The 19,588-nt window shown below is 37.9% G+C and overlaps 1 protein-coding gene across 1 annotated transcript in view; it reads left to right on the forward strand.

Annotated features, from left to right (window-relative positions):
• The window catches only part of ZNF385D (zinc finger protein 385D), a 386,843-nt gene that overhangs the window by 243,278 nt on the left and 123,977 nt on the right, over window positions 1-19,588 (forward strand). Inside the window, exon 4 of the mRNA XM_035894054.1 lies at window positions 7,466-7,608. Within this exon, the coding sequence (XP_035749947.1) occupies window positions 7,466-7,608 (143 nt within the window). The remainder of the gene's footprint in view (window positions 1-7,465; window positions 7,609-19,588) is intronic.

Raw genomic sequence — 19,588 nt, forward strand, 5'->3', positions numbered from 1 at the left:
AAGGAGATAACGGATAGCAGAGTATTCATGCAAATTTGTGTCTGCAGTTTTCTAGTCAGGTGTCATAGTAGGAGTTTCACAGGATTCTATGCAACAGAAAGAGAAATCTACTCCTTTCGGTGTACAGAGGGGTACATTTTCCAATCAAATTCTTGTATCAGAATATATATGATTTTATGTTTTTCAAAATGCTAGTACATGTGAAAGAAAAAACTTTAAAAAACCAGTATGATGCAGAGCCACAGGCTTCTAAAACTAGTAATAATAATAAAAAGAATTCTTTTTCTAAACTAGCTCACTTCACAGGAATCACAGAATAAATATTGTCTCTAGAAAAAATAATACTTTGAATAGCAGCAAGTGACCAGAGCTGATTCAAACTTTCCAGGTGAATAGTGTATGTGCTGAAAAATGCGCTCTATAAATAAATAGTGGGTACTGGTTTGTGCCAAACTGGAAGAGTTTTACTTTTTTTTAAAAAAAAAGGAAGGGAGGAAAAGAGAGAAAGAGATTAGAAAATATTTGAAAATATTTTTTAATGAGTAGTTTTGAATTGTTTGGTTTTGGAAGTTTGAAATTTGCCAATATTTAAACAACAAAAATAGTTATGTATCCACGTACAAACTATAGAATTTAATTTGGGGTGAAATAAATGTTTCAGCAGACACAATGGTTGGGGTTTTTTTTTCCCCTTAATTGTCTTTATTTTTTGGTTTGGCCAGTGAACTGAAAAATCAATTACTCGCGGATCTCTACAGCTGAGACAGAGTTGCATTCATCCTCTTCAAAGTGACTGGCCACTGTTAACATTACTAACAGCAAAACCTATGAAAGGAAAGCTTGTATTGCCCCACAGCATACTTGATCCTCAAGCTGTCTCAGGAGACTCAGCAGGATTGAGCCTGCTGTGGTTGGAGCCCCATTTTGAGGGTTGTTCTCTTCTAGTGGGTGTCAAGTATTTAATACAGTTGGGTTTTTTCTTTCGTTTCTGAAACTATGATTATATGAAACAAAATTGTGTTTAAATGTGGACATCCTCATTTTTAAAATATTTTTAAGGTTGTTACGTAATGAAAGCACTCTCCAAAAAGCAGTCTGTGAACAATGCAGGAGTCAAAAGCACTTTGTTTTAAGATCCTCATTTCCCCTTCTAAAAAAAAAAAAAAAAAAAAAAAAAAAAAAAAGAAACAAGCAACACACATACACAAAACAACAATAAAAAGCCCTTACAAGGAACTGAGTTCTAACACTGTAAATGGTCAGAAAATAGATTTTCTGAGCAATGAATTCTCAACAAGCTTCACGTTATTTGTTCACACATAACCTCCTTTCAGTCCATATGGAACAATATATAGCCTATTAAAATTAAATATTTAAAATTAAAAGTGTATCTGTTTATGCACATGAAAGGTATAGGTTGCATGTTAGCTAACTTTCTGTATGTTGTGTTCATATTTTAGTCACTTGAGCAGTATAATAATTACTATTATTATTATAAGTAGTTTGGTGATTAGGTGAAGCCTATTTTGCCACGTCAGGTTAGATCACTGGTACTACTTATTATGGAGCTGAACTTGCCTTTAAAGTGACAATCCAAGAGTTTTTAAGAAAAGTGTCTGTTGCAAAAATGAAGACTAGGATACAATGATAAAAGAGAGTACCTTAGTGACTATAGGTCATGACAAATTACATTAAGCTAGTTCCTAAAATCCAGATCTACAGTTCATGTCCCATTGTCTCTATTAAATCCCAGGAAAGGTTATTCTTTTGTCTTTGGATGTCTTTACATTTCCCATTTTCTCAGATGCTCTGAAGACCTAAATGTGATATCCAATATTTTAGATAAAGAAAGTTCATTATTCAGCATGGCTAGCCTACTGTTCTTAATTGCATATATCTTTATTGCCTTTTTGAAGAAAATCCTTTTCTTTGGCCCACGGGCAAACTAAATTCATAATGAATTAAAAGTTCTAGCTGATACTGAGTTATCTACATGTAAGTTTCTTAGCATTTATAAGATAGAACATGAGCTCCCCACATATCCCTTCACTTTTATACTTTAAAATACCCTGAATTACTTTTCTTGAGAATTTTCTAGGAAAAAAAAAATCCTCTTTTGGCTCAGGCTCTCCAGGACATATTGTAATGCTGACTGGGTGTGAACAGTTAGATATTACGATACCGTATAAAAAATATTAATTATACTTTTCGAAGTTACTTTTTAAGTTACCTAAAAGTTAACTTTTAATTTGGAAACCAGTGGTGCATTCTCAGCTACTCCACTGAGACATACTAGCTTTTGCCAAGGTAGAATGTGTGTATTATTTTGACCTCACATAAGCTATCATGGAAATATTGGGAAAGGCGTGAGATGGGGTGGAAAACTTGGGAATATCCATATCTTGGAGAAACCAAATTATGATGCTGAAAACAAACTCAGTCTTCAGGATGGAAGGGAAATTGGACATTAGCTTAAGGTGTCTCTGATATATTGAAAATGGCTGTAGATGTGGCCAGAAGGAAAGAATTGCAAAGTAATGAAGGAATGAAAATGGAATTCTGCAGATATTTGCTTTTTCACTCGGTATTTATGGTGGTAATAGTTAGTGATGGAAGAACTGCAAAAGACTTAGATTAATGGGGTATTAGTTTGGAGTTCCTGCCCAGTTTACATACCTCTAAACTCCAAATGCATTGCAAAAAATTAGCTTTGTTATTTGTGTCTGCAAAATTTGGGCTAGATATTTCCTTAGGAGAGGCTATTGGATAATAGATCTGGTGATTCTTTTTCTGGAAACTAAACCTGCAGTTGAGTTTAAAATGTTGGAAATGAGACTGTGCATGAGGAAAGGCTATGCAGGAGAAGATGTAACATATCTTTCTGTCACAAAATATAGCAGTATGTGGTTGCCAAATTGTTGAGCTGTTTGCTAGGGGACCTGAGGGACAGGGATCTTGACGTCCTCCAGAAGTGTTAAGGAAACTTGTTATTTATTATATTATATCTAAAAGCCACCCTGTTCTGTCATATCTGTTTACTCTAAGACTATTTTCTTGTGTTTCCTATGTGCATATTCAGTCTTTGTGCTTCTCTTAATCCAGATTTTAGGGGCAATACTTACAGCTGTTTCTACTCTTTACTTAGCACCGATCTGAGGGATATTTCAGGTGAACTGGGCACAAACATTTGCATGGGAGACTTTTTATCAGAAAATGCTGTTTCACTGAAAGCAAAAAGTTCCCCCAGAAGGTGTTATTTTTTTGTAAGGAATTGTGATAAAAATGTCTTTAGGAAAAGGTCAAAATTTTAGCATTTTTAAAGAAATCTGGTTTCTTCTTTTTGGAAGGACTTCTCATTTTAAAATCTATTTTCAATTCCATAGTGAAACATGGTCTCTAAAGTCAAATCTGGGGGGGGAAAAACAGTATTTATTCCAATGCAAAACAAAAATGTGACATTTCCTTATGGAATGGACAGTTTGCGGCTGAACCTGCAGAAATTATGTAAATGTTTCTGTTGTCTTCCCTTGATTCCAAGTACAGGCAAGAAAGGTGGTGTAGCGATGAAGTCCATATCACCAGTGGTTTCTGAAGGAGAACCGCTTGAGTAGGCTCTGCCACAGAGAGCATGAACCTCATGTTGCACACGTGACTTCGTACCATGTAGGCTGTCTGTGCTCAGAGCATAACGCTGTATTGCAAAATAGGTTACCTAGTGCTAAGGCAAAATGTTTAGTCCCAACTGGAGACACAAAAGTGCATCCATATGTAAAAATGCACAGTCTGATTGACGCTGGGGGAGTTCTCAAAACATGTCTCAGTGAGATATAGGAAGGGGCAAAGGTTTGTGGCAAGGTTTTTTTCAAACTTGTTTGCTCACACTTACCTTGGATGTATTGCCAGTGCCTCTGGCCAAGAGATTATCTTGCCTGTGTTTTAAATTGCCTGACAATTGAAGAAACGAATGATTGCTTCAATCTTGGTTAAAATGCTGAACTAACTAAGCTTCTAAGTTGTATTATTCCAGTGCTTCCTACAAAGAAAATTAAGGTAAAAACATCAACATGAATTTCCAAAATGTCTGGAACATTCATCTCCCACTTAGGATCTGAATGGGCTGGAAAGACTCTTGGACTATAACATCACTAACTTGTAACACTGGAATCAATAAATACGTTTAGTATCCTCCTATTTTAAGAAATTGTAGCACACTACTTATAAAACGTAACTTTAGACCTGTATTGCCCTATGTTTTGGGGGGGTCTGTTACATCTCTTAAGTCAGGCCATTTACTGAGTTGTTGGCAAGGATGTCTATGTGAACTTCAGGAAATAATACAGAGCATCAAGCACAGGCTGTGGACAAAGCCTGTCAGTGGTGTGGGATGTTACCCTGGCTTTATTGGTCAAAGTGGAACTCCAAACCTTGCTGGTAGGAAGCCTGTAAAAAGGCTGACATTGAGACTTTGCTGTGTGTTGATCAGCAATGTTGCATCTGCACAGGGAAAGCTATGGAGGTCTTTCTGCAGAACACCAAAACAGTCATAAGCAATCTTTACAGTTCCTCACTGTGATCTTGGATAACTAAAAAGGACTTTTCTAAGTCTTCTGTTGTCACACATAGTACCAATTATTTACAAAGTAAATTCTGCTTTATGAGTTTTAGGACACCTCTATTTCTCTACCTTCAGTTTGGCTTTCTTGGTTCTCATGTTTTCCTTCTGTCATCATTTCTGCCCTTGATACTGCCTTCTTTACAACAAGAATTTATCTACCCGTGTCTTCAAGAGCTTTTCCCAGTGGGCTTCTACGCCTCTCCATCCCTCTGCTAATGGATTAGATGGGAAATAGTTAAGACCAACATTCCCAAATGTTGTCCAAAAGTTTTTCAATTAAGCCGAGTCACCAAAACGGTTGCCATTGCTTCGTGTTTTTTCTGCTGCTGATTCTAGACTACAACTCTGTGCATGCTAAATGGAAAAAGAAGCTAATTTTTGCAGTCATAAACATTAGATAATGTCTTTCAAGCAAAAGCTCAAATTTCATGATACCTATCACATGCTCCATCATTAAGGGACATGTCTGACACTATTGCAAAAACAGAGAGCAGCTGTGATCCTGAACATACTCATTTTCTGTGCCACTGTAGCCAGGACTGTGGTAGATTTTAAACTCTGTTCCAGAGGCTCTGAGTCCCAGCCAAGGTCCTGCAGAGCTGGCTGAATTTTTCCATTTAAAGCATGTTCTCGTCCCCAGATGACTTTGTGCAGCACTGGCTGGCAGCGGCAGGTGCGCGAGTGCCTAGTCATACCACAGGGAAGGATCACAGAATAGAAATATTTCATCCTTCGTGACATGGTATCCTAGAAGAGTATGGGATAGCAATACTGTTGCCCTAGGTAATCCAAACCTGCAAGGCTCTCCTCCATAGCACTGAGATAATACACACGATGAGCTGGGTCCCCGAGCATGGATGATATTTCTCAGTCCAGTTTGCATTTGCATGTGTGAGTTGTAGGATGTTTAATACATTTCAAATTCTTTGCTATTGCCAGGCAAATGCTCGCCTTGGTATTTCTGTGTGATTCTGTACAATCTCAGGTGCAACTTGGAGACTTCTTATAAAGGTTTGATTTGTAGGAGTGACTTCCCTTCATGATCTGTAAAAGCTTTATGTGAGAAAAAATAAGTGTTTCCAGCACCTAAAGAAAAAAATCTTTATGGGTCTTTCCTATTCAGAGGGGGTAAGATTGGTATGTTCAGTACTACTTTATGGTCGTTCTGACCTGTTAAATTTATTTTTGCATAGTTTTTGTAATAATTCCATGGGAATATAGCAATTGCCAAACCAATGGCAATCATGAAATACTTGATGATTCTATTCTGGTGACCTATGGAAAGCAAAGCTGCTTGCCCTCTTCTTTTCTGTTGCCCATATCTTTAGCTGCTGCATTCGAATAGTGAGTCTTACATTGAGGCTAATGTAGAAGTTACTCCAAAAATGGCAGTTACTCTAGGGTAAAAACTAACATGAGGTTGGAGTGAACCCTAATCCAATACTTTTAGTTTACTACTGGGTAATGTTTTCCTTTCAATGATTCTTAGTGAAATGCTTCACAGAGGAGCTGAAAATTGGCAAAAATACTGTTTTTGAATATTTGGCTCCAGCTGATTTTATACCTAGAAGCAGAACTGTGGATGATCTGCTACAACTGGTTAATTAAATCCTGTGCTGTTAGCCCTCAATTAGATGCATTAAATGGCAAACCTTGTTAGCAGATTTGCTGGCCAAATATGGAGAGATTCCGTATATCATCCTGACTACTTTATATTTGAGCTCTTAAAGAATATATGCAGCTTGTCTAAAAAAGTGTCTGTATGTACGAGAGGAAAAAAAGAAACAGATTTCGGATCTCTCCTTCTGATGGTCTGTCTGCCTGTGTCTCTGTTCAATGAGTGGGGTAAAACTCCGCTTACTTTTTTTTTTTTTTAATGTTTCTTGGACTCTTACCAGCAGGTTTTTACAGGCTGTTGCCTGCCTCTCAGATTAGAAGAACACTGGCATATTTTAACAGTTTCCTAGGATCCAAATAGTCTTTAATTAACAGGGAATTGATGTTTTGGAGTGCAACCAAAACATGGGAGACATTGGAAGCAGAGAATGGGCTTGGATCCTTCCAGCTTTTCGCTGGCTATGGCAAGGGGCAAACAAATAAGTGAAATAGGGCCCAGTGCAAACAGGTAGTGACTTATTGGTATGCAAGGGGATTTCTTCATTTGCATTATGTTCCCACAGAGCTGGTGGTTGGTAGTGTTAGCCGGGAGGAGCTTTCTGCTGTACAGAGTCTGAATCAGCTCCACCCCTTGCAAGAGCAGAAAGTGTTCGTTAGTACCTTCCTGTAAACAGAATTTCAGTGGCTGCTGAAATTGTTCTTAATTTAGAGGTGCATTGATCAACTGTTGAGGCAGCAAGGTATGTTGTGTTTCTGAGGTTTAAGTTGACTCTGAAGCTGTAAGCTCCATGAGTGAGCATTTAATTAAAAAATCAAAAGTCTGCAAATGACGTGACTTTTGCTGAGCCGAACAGCTAGTTGTTCTTTTTCTTCTGGAGCAGTTTGCCTTTGGAGGGTTGAGCAATAGGGTTGGGATGGAACACTGAAATTATAGCAGAATGAGACTAGCTGAAGTTCTAAGGAGAAGTCAGACATACGCTGAACTGTTGTTCCAGATAATCCAGGGAGAGAGATGGTTTATTAGCTAATTTTAAATAATGATAGACTGATACCTGAAGCAATTGCTGGCAAAGAATTATAATCAACAGTCACTGAGTCAGCTGTGCTTTTTTTCAGTAATGCAGTAATTTGTGGACAAATAAAAATGTATTTGTTTAATCCAACATTGGCTTTTTTTTTCTTCCCCCTAGTCATAGTACTTGCTGAATGCCTTCTGTCTTTTTCTACACATAGGTGGTACATGCCAGAGCCCTGCTCTTCCAGCCCTAGTGCGTCCTCCTGCTCCACCTTTGCAGCCGTCGCTGGATATTAAACCATTTCTTCCATTTCCTCTGGACACTGCCGCAGCAGTCAACCTCTTCCCCAACTTCAATGCAGTAAGTACACGCCTAACAGTTACTGTCCACTTCAGTGAGCCACAGTTTCCATGGAAGGCTCAAGAGGGCACAAAGTAGAATTTTATGTACTCAATTAAACCTGGAATATCCTCTCCCTTACTAAGGGCCAAATAGCTCTTTCAGACACACTGGTAGGCCATAAATTAAAGCCTAGCTGAGTGTTAGCCAGAAGTAATGTAGAAGGAAAAAATTATATGATCCCAAGCGACATGCAATAAAGTTGCAGGCCATATTCAATCCCAGGGCTTGTGAGTTTCCCACTCTAATTTAAGATGCACGGAGTTTCACTAACCTACAGCTTGCTGCAACTCTGAGAGTGAAACTCCCAGGGTGATGGTGTTCTACATCCTGTCTCCAACAGGCTTCCCGAGAAATACTTAAAATTTACAAATTGGAGGGGCTACAAAAGATAAAACTGTCAGGGCAATTAGAGTAAGAATGAGAACAGCATTAGCTGGTATATGAGCTATTCACTGGAAAACAATCAAGTGGGGTTTTTTTCAGGTTAGGATATGTTATTTCTCACACATTAGGTTAAAACAAGATTAGATTTGTCTTTAATAATTTTTTTACTTAGTCATACTATCTATGATTATAGAAATCTTATTCCTCCTTAAATATTTTCATTATTTTACTGACATATGTAATGAATGTTTCAATTTTCCTCTTTCTGGCTGAGATACTTAATGCTCTAAAAGGAAAAAAAAAAAAAAGTCTGAATTGGTTTTATGTTAATTTTGACTTTATAGAATTAAGCCCCTTTTTAATTTGAACACGCTCTGGGAAGTTCTTTTCCTTATTTACATATACTAGTTATAGAAAAAAAAGACTAAGAATGTGTATGCTTACCTATTTTGAGAGACACAGGGGTAGAATTTGCCATGCCAAAACAATTCTAATAAACATGCAAAAATCTTAATTACAATAATTAAGAGTAGTAAAAGAACATGCCCATTCTAGAAGCAATTTGCAGTAATCAATAGCAAATTTCTGTAATTAAATGTTCATTTATTTACCTTTTATGGATGTTCATTTTGCTTTAAAGTAATTAAAATGAACTAATTGCCAAAAGTTTTATTTATGCAGTCTTAAATTCATGCAATTCACAGCATTAATAGAGATCAGAGAAGATATAAGCTCCAAGTCTTTAAAATTCTCAGGAACAATATGTCAAAAATATATATCAAAATATTACAAAGAAACTTTTTGAAATTTTAAAATGTATATAGGTATGCAGCAAAGTTTTTAAGTGCTGGTTTTAAACAAGTTAGTGATAACTCATAATGAAATGGATAAACCATTAGACTTGTTTAGTATGCTTTAGGGTTTTTTTACCAGTTTTGCTTTGTGACCGCTGTATTTAATGCAACAGGCCAGCTGAATTTTTAGAAATTGTCTATTAGAATTTCTGGGTTTTTTCAGGATTTTCCGTAGTTCAGTATCTTCAGATTGTTTTGCAAACTGTTTAACTCTGCATAATTCAAATGCAATTTTAATGATTAATTTTAATAAATAATTGTTAGTCTTGCATTGTTCCATAAATCTGCAGTTTCTCTTTTCTTACAAAGACTGATTTTATACTATAATTGTCTTGGGGGAGAGGCTGGGGAGGATGTGCTCATATTAATTTGGAAGTAAGAAAGTAAAACTAGATTCCTATCAAACCCCCATTATTCCCAAAAGTCATCTTAGTAGTATATTGTTTGGTATAAGCACTGTAGTTGGACTTTACAGACTACTCATCCCTTCGGGTTTTTCAGTAAACTGAGCCTAGGTTTCAAGAGAGAGACTAGAAGCCCTTTTTACAGCACACTGGAGTTCCTCCCCATGCAAAGTCCGGCTTCCTGTGATGTGTGGCTCTCTGCCAAGTCCACCTTTGCTGAACATGTCAGTCCCAAGTGTGAGGATGCTGTCATCAGAGCTGCCATCACCTGCCTTGCTGCTCACAGTCTTTGTCTTGCAACGTGACCTTTGCCTTCTCATCATGTGTGCTGACACGCAGCAGCATCCCCAGCGTTCCAATTTTCATTCTGAACAGTACATTATTGAATGCTGCTATGTTTAGCTCATATGCCAGAGCTGGTTAATGGCATCTTCCAAACATGTAGGCCAGCTGAGAAGTTCTGCATATTTCCAGAAATTCTTTCCAAGCTGACGAATCTTTTGGGGACACATCAGCTGCTGCTGAGCATTGTCAGCTCATTATTATTCTCCTTCAGGAGAAGGTAACCCGCAAGTCATACTAGACTTCAAACAGATGTCTGACAAGGGCTTTAAGTATGTGAATGTGAGGCAGAAAACAAGTGTTTAACCAAAAAATTGTCTTCATAAATATGCAAGTTCATGAGCGATTGTAGCTGTTGATAATGCTTGGTATTCCTTGACTTCATTGACAATCCTACGTAGTGTCAGCAGAGAAACGCTTACGTTCTGTGGCTAAACCAACGCCAAGCAGGTGGTTAGTAAAAGAACAACTGAACTGGACATTCTCTCTTGTGTTGTCAGTAGATTAGTTTTACTCTTTTCTGAGATGTCAAGGTCATAGATTGTGTCTTAGGAAATGGATTTCTAAAGACCTCTTGACCCCCACACAATTCCACAGCAACTAATGAGTTTGACAGCACGTCCGAGCTACTTCCCAAGAGGCTAGAAGGAATTCCAGAGTTTTGGCCATTTACTGGCCACTTTTCAACAGCCTTCACTTGACAAGAGCATGGCCTTGAGTAAAAATTCAGTCATGTTTCAGAGAAAAGAAGTGGTCTCTGGTTATGGCAATCCTAACTTGAGAGTTTGGTTGTGATAGGCGTAGGTATCTGAACTAATCAGCCTAAGTTTCTTTGGAAAAGATAATAGAGAAAAATGAACAATTTCTCCATTTTTTTTAGGTGGAGAAAAACACACAAAGGTAGGTTGCAATACAAGTGCCCTATATGTCTACTTTGGCATGAGGTGAAGCAAACCTTGAAAGATCCCGTTCACCTCCCCTGACTATAATGAGGAACTGGCTCAGCTGCATCTACGTTTGGTTAGGCGAATCCCACATTACAGGACAGGTCATACGCTATTCACAGCTGATATACTAAATTCTACTCAGAAATCAGATGACAGAAGTTCTGACGTTGTATTGTATGTTTACAGAGGAATGCTGCCATTTATCAAGCAGTTATACTTCTACCTAAAGACAATCTTAAAGGAATTTGACGATTCAGGGGAACTGGAGAGAAATATTAGGAGAGGTGAAAGCAAAAGTAATTTACCAATGGAGAATCTCAGGCACATACACAAAACCAAATGCTGAGCTTAAGTATCACAATCAATAATAAAAAGGTGTTGTATTCTATAATAAACTGAAATAAGAGTGAAAAATTATTACAAACATAAGATTACTTTATTACTCATGATTTTGTTGTAAAGCTGGCTCAGTTTTTGCTGTCTGCCTCTGAAGAAAACATTCAGCACCGATTTCTACAAAGGCAAAAGCTTTAATCAGAACAGAGAATAGAAGAGATAATACGGGGTGTGCAAATGTTTATCAGTAATAAACCTGGACACTGAAGAGAGGGAAAAGTAAAAAGCGAGTAACCTAAGAAATGCAAGGAAGATAACACATGAACCTTTGAACCATTCAGTTTCAGGAGGAACATTTTCTATTTATACAAGAAGGCGTAAAGCAAACATACCAATTAGCAATCTGGTTAGCTGAACGTTTGTAGGTGCTATGCTCTTAATTGTGAAGCAAATGGGTACCCTCAAGTCATATATAAAAAGAAATTTTAACACCACAGCTGTTTAAGCTGAAAACAGCCCACTGGTGCAGACCCTGAAGAATCACAAGTTCATTGCAAGTTTATCTGATATAAAAAGATTATTTGAGTGCATGGGATTTAAATGGCTAAATTTTATGAATGAAAGAAACTAGGGCTATAAACAATTCTTATAAAGCTTTTTAAGATATGATTTGAAGATTGTCAGAGAAATAGAAAAATAATTGTCTATTCTGAAAAATATTTAAGATCATTTCGATTTGAAGATTGTCAGAGGAATAGAAAAATAATTAAATTGTCTATTCTGAAAAATATTTAAGATCATTTAGCAAACATTTGGTATACTTCTGCATTTTCATCTGCAGAGTGAGAAGCTTTAAGTCTGTGTGCTTCTAAGAACTGGTTCGTAGAGACACAAAGCTTTAGGGGTTGTATTGACCAGCATGCACTGGTCCATGAGTGCATGTGAGTGTACATATGTGGTTCATCAGCCAATGGTTGGTTGCAAAGAAATTTCACAAAGCATCAAAGTCTAGAAGTTAATTAACTTGTAGGAAACTATTGATATGAGTCCTTGGACTAAGAGGAAATGCTTCATTTTCATTTTATCAGTATCAGCCCTAAGTGACCTTCCCACAGAAGAAAACTCAGATCTTTTTTATAGTTGCCAAAGCCTATCATCCTCAAAGCACAGATGCATCAGAAACCAGATTTTGCTTATTTCTGAAGCTCTCAGAATTATATATTTCAGCCTCCTGAGAGACAGAATTTAAAGTTTACAAACCCAGGACATTTGCCATTGCTAGGTGAAAAATCAGACAATGCATTGCACTCCTTTCTTGTTTATTCTTTGAAAGATATGCTGACCATTTTCCTGAAAAATTTCTAAAAAGTATTGTATCACACTTTGTAGACTGTAATATGAGCATAATCTGTAGTGGAAGAGGTCCACAATGTAGAACATCTGAGTAAATGCTTGTAAGCAAAAATATGGATGCTGCTTGAAAAGCTCCATATTAACTCCAAATTAAAGCCTGATCTCCCCTTGTTGCCAGTGGAAAGTTTCCCAAAGAAGCATCCTTTGGAAAGAAACATGATTACAGTTTTGAGTAGAAACATATGGCTTGGAAGAGCAGTGGCCGTGTCAGAACTGTACTAAAAACGGGTGGAACATGAACTATTACTCTACAGACATCTCTGTCTCATGATCCATCTGCAGTAATCCTTGTTCCGTCCCCTGGTTTTTCCTGTTTGCTTGTTCTATGCCAATAGCCCCAGGTGCAATATTAAGGGCTTCATGTTTCACCTTCCCCTGGGAGAGATTTGCCATATGGGAAAGGAGGAGGAGGTAACAGCAGCCATTGCCCATGGGTTAGGGCTCCAGAGGTAGCTCGGGTTCAGGTGCCAATGCAGTGCTCCTCGCTTCCTGAAAACCAGCCTGTGCAACATCCACGCAGCTTCCCGGGCAGCACAAAGGCTGCGCTTTCTCTAGAGGCGAATCTTGTGTTTGTTGGTATCGGTATCAGGCAATTACGGCTGGCTTGTTTCACTGGGAGCTGCTTTTCTCCCCGCTCCGCTCTTGCTGTCAGGCTCTGCCTGGCCTGCTGGTAACCACGGAGCTAGCTCGTACAGAGCGTAGCTTTGCTGCTGCTTGGGAAATGCAGTCTTGTCCTATTGTGGCCAGACAACTGACAGAAATGGACAATGTAGAAAACCTGCTTGCTGACAAGTATTTCTGGGAAGGGTTATGCCAGGAAATGTGGAGAGAACCTGTCAAAAAGCTGCCAGAAGACATTTTAAAAATCTTTTCCTTAGGCTCTTGTCCTGGGTAGTTTTTTATCTAGGAGAGAAAGATGTGCCGCAGAAATGATGCGCCAATTTTCTGGATGTTATGAATAAGATGTAGCTTTTGATAGTGAAGAGTGGAGGAGGAATCTGAAATACAAGTTAGTTTTTCTAAACATCAGCAGCCTGAAATTTACAAAATAAACCCAGGGCTTTTTTTTTATCTCTCTACATAATGGTTTCGTTTTATGTTTTCTGACTTAAATGAGCAGAGGAGCATAATGAGACTATTTTTCCTTGTCATATAAAATCCTTTAAAGTTCAGTAGTGACGCCATGCTGTCAGAACGCTTTGTTTCCAGAAGAGGATAGTCAGGGGTCAACATGATGGCCTCAGTTTCATGTGAGTCAAGATGGAATACTGCTTGTATAGAAGAACTTGGCACTAAAAATATAGACTGTGCTGATTTTTAATGTTATTTCCATGAGAAGGACCTTTATCAGGTGGAGAACGGTACTGCATCAACCTGTTAATTTGTTAGACAAGTGGAGGGGATTATTGCTTCTGGGGATATTCCTTGCATGGCTGCTCATTTACAGGTGTCTAGAAACAGGGGGGTTGGCTTACTCTTTTCCTTTCCATAGCACTGCAATTGAGCTGTAAGATAGTTATACTCTTTTTTTATGGTCTATATCTCTATTGCTATTTAGCTGAATATTTTTCAAAATAGGGAAGACTGCAAAAATAATGTTTGGGTTCAGGAATTCTTTATTATAATAACATTTTCATCACTGGCCAGGACATTTAATTAAGAAGTCTGAAGGGGAAGAAGAGGGATTAGGGAATGAGCAAACACAAGAAAATCCTGGCAAATCAGATGTTTTTATTTGGTGCTTGCAAAACAGGAATGAATCAACATCAGTATGAAATATTCAATTATTTGAATTGGCCAGATTTATTTGCTGTACATTTAAATCCTTGATCTACACCCTGGGCTCTGTTTGAAATAACAGGAAAGCTCTGATCCTCTGATGCAGAGGAAATGTTCACAGCTCAGGAGACATGGTGAAATGAAGCTCCTCATCTTTTTCCAGTTTTGAGTCAGTTTAGGGTGGATCTGGATCTCCAGGAATACTCTGCTGTCTGCCTGTTCTTATATATGGTCTGCACTCTATGTCACGAACAGGGAACAGAACTCATATTCTGACTTTGTACAAAGAAGTATTCCTGCAACCCTCAGGTAACCTTCCCATGGTTGCCTGTGATTGCATGGCTGTTATTTTCCTTTGCACTGCAGAGCGTCTGGGGAGTAGTGCCTCAGCTCCCTAGCAGTTGTCTCCAGAATTATTGCTATATTTTCTTTGGGTTTGATGCATTGTTAGGGAGCATCCTGCTAAATCTAGCTTTAATCCCTCTGCAACCTCCTCTAAGAAATTTTTGGCCTCTGCTTGCAACTTCTAGCTGGGACTCCTGCAAGTTTCAACCCAGGCATCAACAGTTTTCTTGTTATCATTCTCTTACCTTACATTTTACTATAGGGGTAGTGAGACACTGGAATGGGTTGTCCGGAGAAGTTGTAGGTGCTCCATTATTGAAAACATACAAGGTCAGGTTGAACGGGGCTTTGAGCAACCTGATCTCGTGAAAGATGTCCCTGCCCATCTGTCCATGTCCCCTAGCACAAGGGTTGGAGTAGATAATCTTTAAAGGTCCCTTCCAACCCAATCCATTCTCTGATTCTTCACAACTTATTTGAACAGTTTTAGGTTTATGCTCCAATTAGGGAATTAGCAGTCTCCTATGCTTATGATGAGCAGCTGTCTCCTCTGGCCACATAGAATACAGCAGTCTTGAGAGCTTAGAGGAGTTCGCTCGTGGGTACAAATGGGTAGATACCATAAAAAAAATCCATTAAAATGTTTTATTTTTATTTAAATTAAATTTGTATCAAGGGTGCTCCAACCTTCTGTGATTGCTTTCAGTAGAAATTCAGGTTTCTAGGATGCGCATTCTCCTGGGGAAGAAAATGTTAAAGATTGTCTTAAAATAGCCTAAGTTTGTGTCGTTTCACCTTGCTGAACATCGTGATACCTATCCTTGAATTCATCTCTGTAACTTCAATGTGGATATAAATTATCCGACCACCCCTGTTTCCTGGTTGCTGTCCAGTTTTTGGAGTGTAATGTGTGCCTTTGGTAAATTTGTTTGATTTATCCAGAAGACTTATTTCCAGTATGTGTGTAATAGCATCACCTGTGTTTGGCCTTCTCTAGCTACCATCTCTGTTGGCGTCCAGCTCTGTGGCCTCGTTCAAGGTCCTGATGGATGTCTCAATGCTGGTGGTCATTTGGCAGTTGCCACCTGCAGATTGTATTTACTTTGTGGGTGAGGGTAGGACGTTGTTCTTCATGCAGGCTGAGCATATAGCATGTGCACTTCCACCATCTGTTTGATAGCTCACAGTTTCTTCAGGATTTTTCTGGCAGTATATCACTCTCCAGTCACTCAGCACCTTGTGGCTGAAGAACAGATGTTTGTGCTGCTCATTTTTGCCGTGGGAGAATGGGTGGACTTCTAACTAGTCTCCACCAATTCTTGTGTCCATAATTAGCTGAAAAGGTCTGAGGCAGAAGCACCCTGTTTGTATAAGCTCATGACTACGCTATTAGATAAAACTCAATACAGTAGGTTATGGAGTATAAACTTGAAGGCATTTTCATGAGCAGTGTTGTAGGGTGGAAATATCCCTGGACAAAGGGCTCCACATGTCTAAAAATGACACACAGCAAGCTTTGTTGCCTGTGTATTTTTTTAATTTACTTAAGTGGTTTGTTATTGTTAAAACAATCAATAGTATCTAAATTTCTCACATGCTTGTTTGTTTAACTGTTTATTAGTAATAGCGAAAGAATAGACTTTCTGAGTTATCTCATTCTGCCTTACACACTTGCTGGAGGGTGCTGCACAGTGTGCTGACAGATGATTTGCTGTTGGAAAATCATAGTATCCAAGGCAAAGGCAATAGCACAGCCTTTACTGAGGACTGAGGGTCCCTCAGGCTTTCATTTTGCATGCAAAACATTCTCGTAAAGGAAATTAAATTAAGTACTCTTCAGATTTGTCAAGTCTTTATGAGTGGATTTACTTAAAACTAAATTTTATAAAGCATTTTGTAAAGCATTTTAAATAATGTTTTAATCAGTTGATGTTTATACCCTTTGTCTTAATAGCACTCAGATGAAAAAGATCGATGATTATTTTATTCTGCAAAGACTATAAAACTTTAATGGGTTGCATAATAAGTATAAGTCATAAAATCTACAGTTTAAATATGGATGGTTATTAACCTGTTTTTAAAAAGCTGCAATTAAAGTGAAAAGGAATTACTTAAAGCAATGATTTGATGACTGTAGTCTGAGGAGGAAAAAGAGTGATAAAATTCTAAAATCTATTTCTGTTGATGAGACAGACGTTTGGAAAGATTTAAAATAAGGCATGAATCTTTCCTAGCCTTAGGCATGTTTGTGTTGCTAACCTAGCTGAATAACTGTTTACTGAATTTTTTTGTACAACCTGCAGTTTGTTCTTAGGAATTTCAAAGATAGCTGTTGAAAAAAGCACGAGTTTGCATGACAGGTAATTTTACACACAGTAAATACATTCCTAAGCACAATTACCTCGTTAATTGTTTATTCATAGCATGCAGTAACAGTGCTGCTGTTATTCAAGAACTTGTCCTAAAACATACTTATCTTTATCCTTTATGATAATGAAAAGATTTGGGGCTCTTTCTTTCCCACTCTTTATAGTCACAGTAGTTTGGGCTGGTAAATAGCATATGCTGAAGAACTCATTTATCTGGAGTCATTGTATGATGCACACTCTGATGGAATATTTCTGTAATGTCCATGTCCGGTCTAATTTATTTTACCCTAACATTTTTTTTTTTTTTGATAATAGAAGAAAATCCCCAAAGGTTCTATGTTGGACTTGTACAGTAGAATTAGATATAGAACTCCAGATTCTCATGCAAGTACTGTTTTTCCTGGCATCTTTCCTTTGGCTCTACTGAATGCTTAAAGTAATACTGTGTAAATATCCATACAGATTAAATTAGTAACCAAAATGATTCATAAAAAATAGTACAAAAGCTCATATCTCTCAGGAAATCAGTGTTTCTCTTTTAAATACATTGGTTTCTGTAAAAAATATGAGTATAAAATTCTTACTACATAAAAGACAGTTTTCTGTCAAACTTTATATTTTGTCCAGAATTAAGTTTTGTGATGTCATGAGTAAAAAGTTTTAGATGACATATTGCACTTACATATTATTTTTTATCAGAAAGAATACAAAAATTTAAATAAATTGTGTAGTTTCCTTACAGAACAAAAGAAACTGTGTTTAGAATGAAATGTAAAAGCTGTCTTAACGACTCACAACAGAAGGCTAACTAGTCTATAACTGAATGAAAACTGCAGATAAAAAATAAAAAGATAGGAAAAAATAAGAAGAGAGGAAAGAGAAATTCTTAATTACAGTTAGAGGTGGTGTAAAGCCCGCTAGAAAACTGACCAGCAGAAGTTTTTCTTTCAGTAGTTTGCTACTGTGAAATTGCTAGGATGTTTGAATGGCAGAGAGAGTAATCCTAATGAATGGAGGCCATGGCAAGAGTTCCTGCAGTTGAACAAAACAGCCCTGTGAAGGCAATATTTGAAGAAAATTTTAGGGGGCTGGTATTACTTTAAGGTATTCCTGGGACATTTCTCAAGAAGACAGAAAAGGTATAAACCCGCAGCCTTTGCTTCCTTTATTCCTGCACAGTTTTCACTAGGCTTATCTCTAGTCCGTCATGTCCCTGCTTTGTTAAAAATCCAGGGAATTATGTCCACCTTACAAAGATATCAGTTTGGGATCCTGAAAATAGTATAGGCCAATTATCAGGGTCATTTTGTTCTTGAGTTAATCAGCCCTCCACTGTCAGAAAAGTCAAGTAGCTGATCTGATGTACCTGATGCATCTTTAGTTTCAAAAGGTAGGGCAGCTATGGTACCTGAGGGTGGTGCAATGAGATTATAACAAGGTAACGAAAGCCGGGACCAGGCCAAAGCATTGTCTGTTCCTATAGCCTTTCTCTGACAACTTAAGGAAGAGTGGAAGAGTAGAGAACACACATAGCAACACTTGCCAGACAATGCCTCCAGTGAGGTATATTTTAGGAAGTTCTTGAGCCAAACGTATTGTCTTGGCATGTGATAGCCCTCCATGAGGTAGTATGTTGAACTGGATGGAATCAGCAGGACAGTTTGTTTATTTTAACTACTAATGAGGTAATTTGAGTTTCCTCATTCCTTTCTCCAGATGGTGCCTTAATATATCCAGGCAGGGAGATACATAGGAAAATTTCCTTGGGCAACCTAAGTAGTAGGAAGAGATGGGAGTATATGAACTATGACTTGCTATAAACAGTAGAAGTCTAAGGATGATTTTTAAGGTGCTGTGCTTGTGGGAGCTGGAAGTGGATGAAGAAACATTGATCACCTTGTTCAAATTTTGTGTTTGAAATGTACTGATTTGCTAATGGATGATCCAACCCATTACATTATTGGTGTTGCTAGGACTCATATGACAAAGATAAATCACAGGGATGATGCCAGAGTTAATTACAGCAGTGCCCTCCCAAACAGTATTATCAGCTCTGGGAAGCAGCAAAAGCTATTGCTGATGTTAGGAACTAACATGAGAGAGTGGTGTCTGGGAGAGGAGCAGCAGCGTGGAGACCGCCAGTGAAAGGACTAGAAAATACTGGGTATATGGCTTTGGGCTGGTAAGAGAGGTGGGAGGAAGAGCAGAAGGTTTTCAAGAAGAAGGAAGACGTAGAAATATCTCAGAACAGGTATTTGAAAGATGCGTTTCCTTCACATGCGCACACAAAAAAGTAATGGTGGAAACATTGCAAAGCAAGTTAAAGTATCAGTTTCCACTTAAAGAGTCCTTGTGTCTTTGTTCCTGGCAGGAATAGTTCCCTTCCTTTTTAGTAACATGCTTTTCCCAGGGAATTGATATCTCCTGAAACTATTTGAAGCAAGTTTGTTCTCTCTAAATCTGTCTTAGTGATTTTCATTTTACAGGAGCTATATCTGCTTGAAACCCAATTATGTTTTTCATTCCAAATTTGAAAGAAAACAGAGAAATTACCTTGGTGGTTACTGAAAATATGTCTCAAAATGAAGTAAAACAAGCACAAAATTAGAAAGAGTCTGTGGTTCTGAAATCAGAAAATCCTTCTTTAACAACAAATCCTCAGATACTATAAAATATCATAGCTCCACAGCTGTTCACTCTCTGGTCCTCAGTAAGCATTCCCTGATGAAGGGGAATTGTTCTTAAATCTCTGTGCACAAAGAGGA

This window comes from Egretta garzetta, unplaced genomic scaffold, assembly GCF_000687185.1.
Source record: "Egretta garzetta isolate BGI_Z169 unplaced genomic scaffold, ASM68718v1 scaffold94, whole genome shotgun sequence".
Classification (NCBI taxonomy): Eukaryota; Metazoa; Chordata; class Aves; order Pelecaniformes; family Ardeidae; genus Egretta; species Egretta garzetta.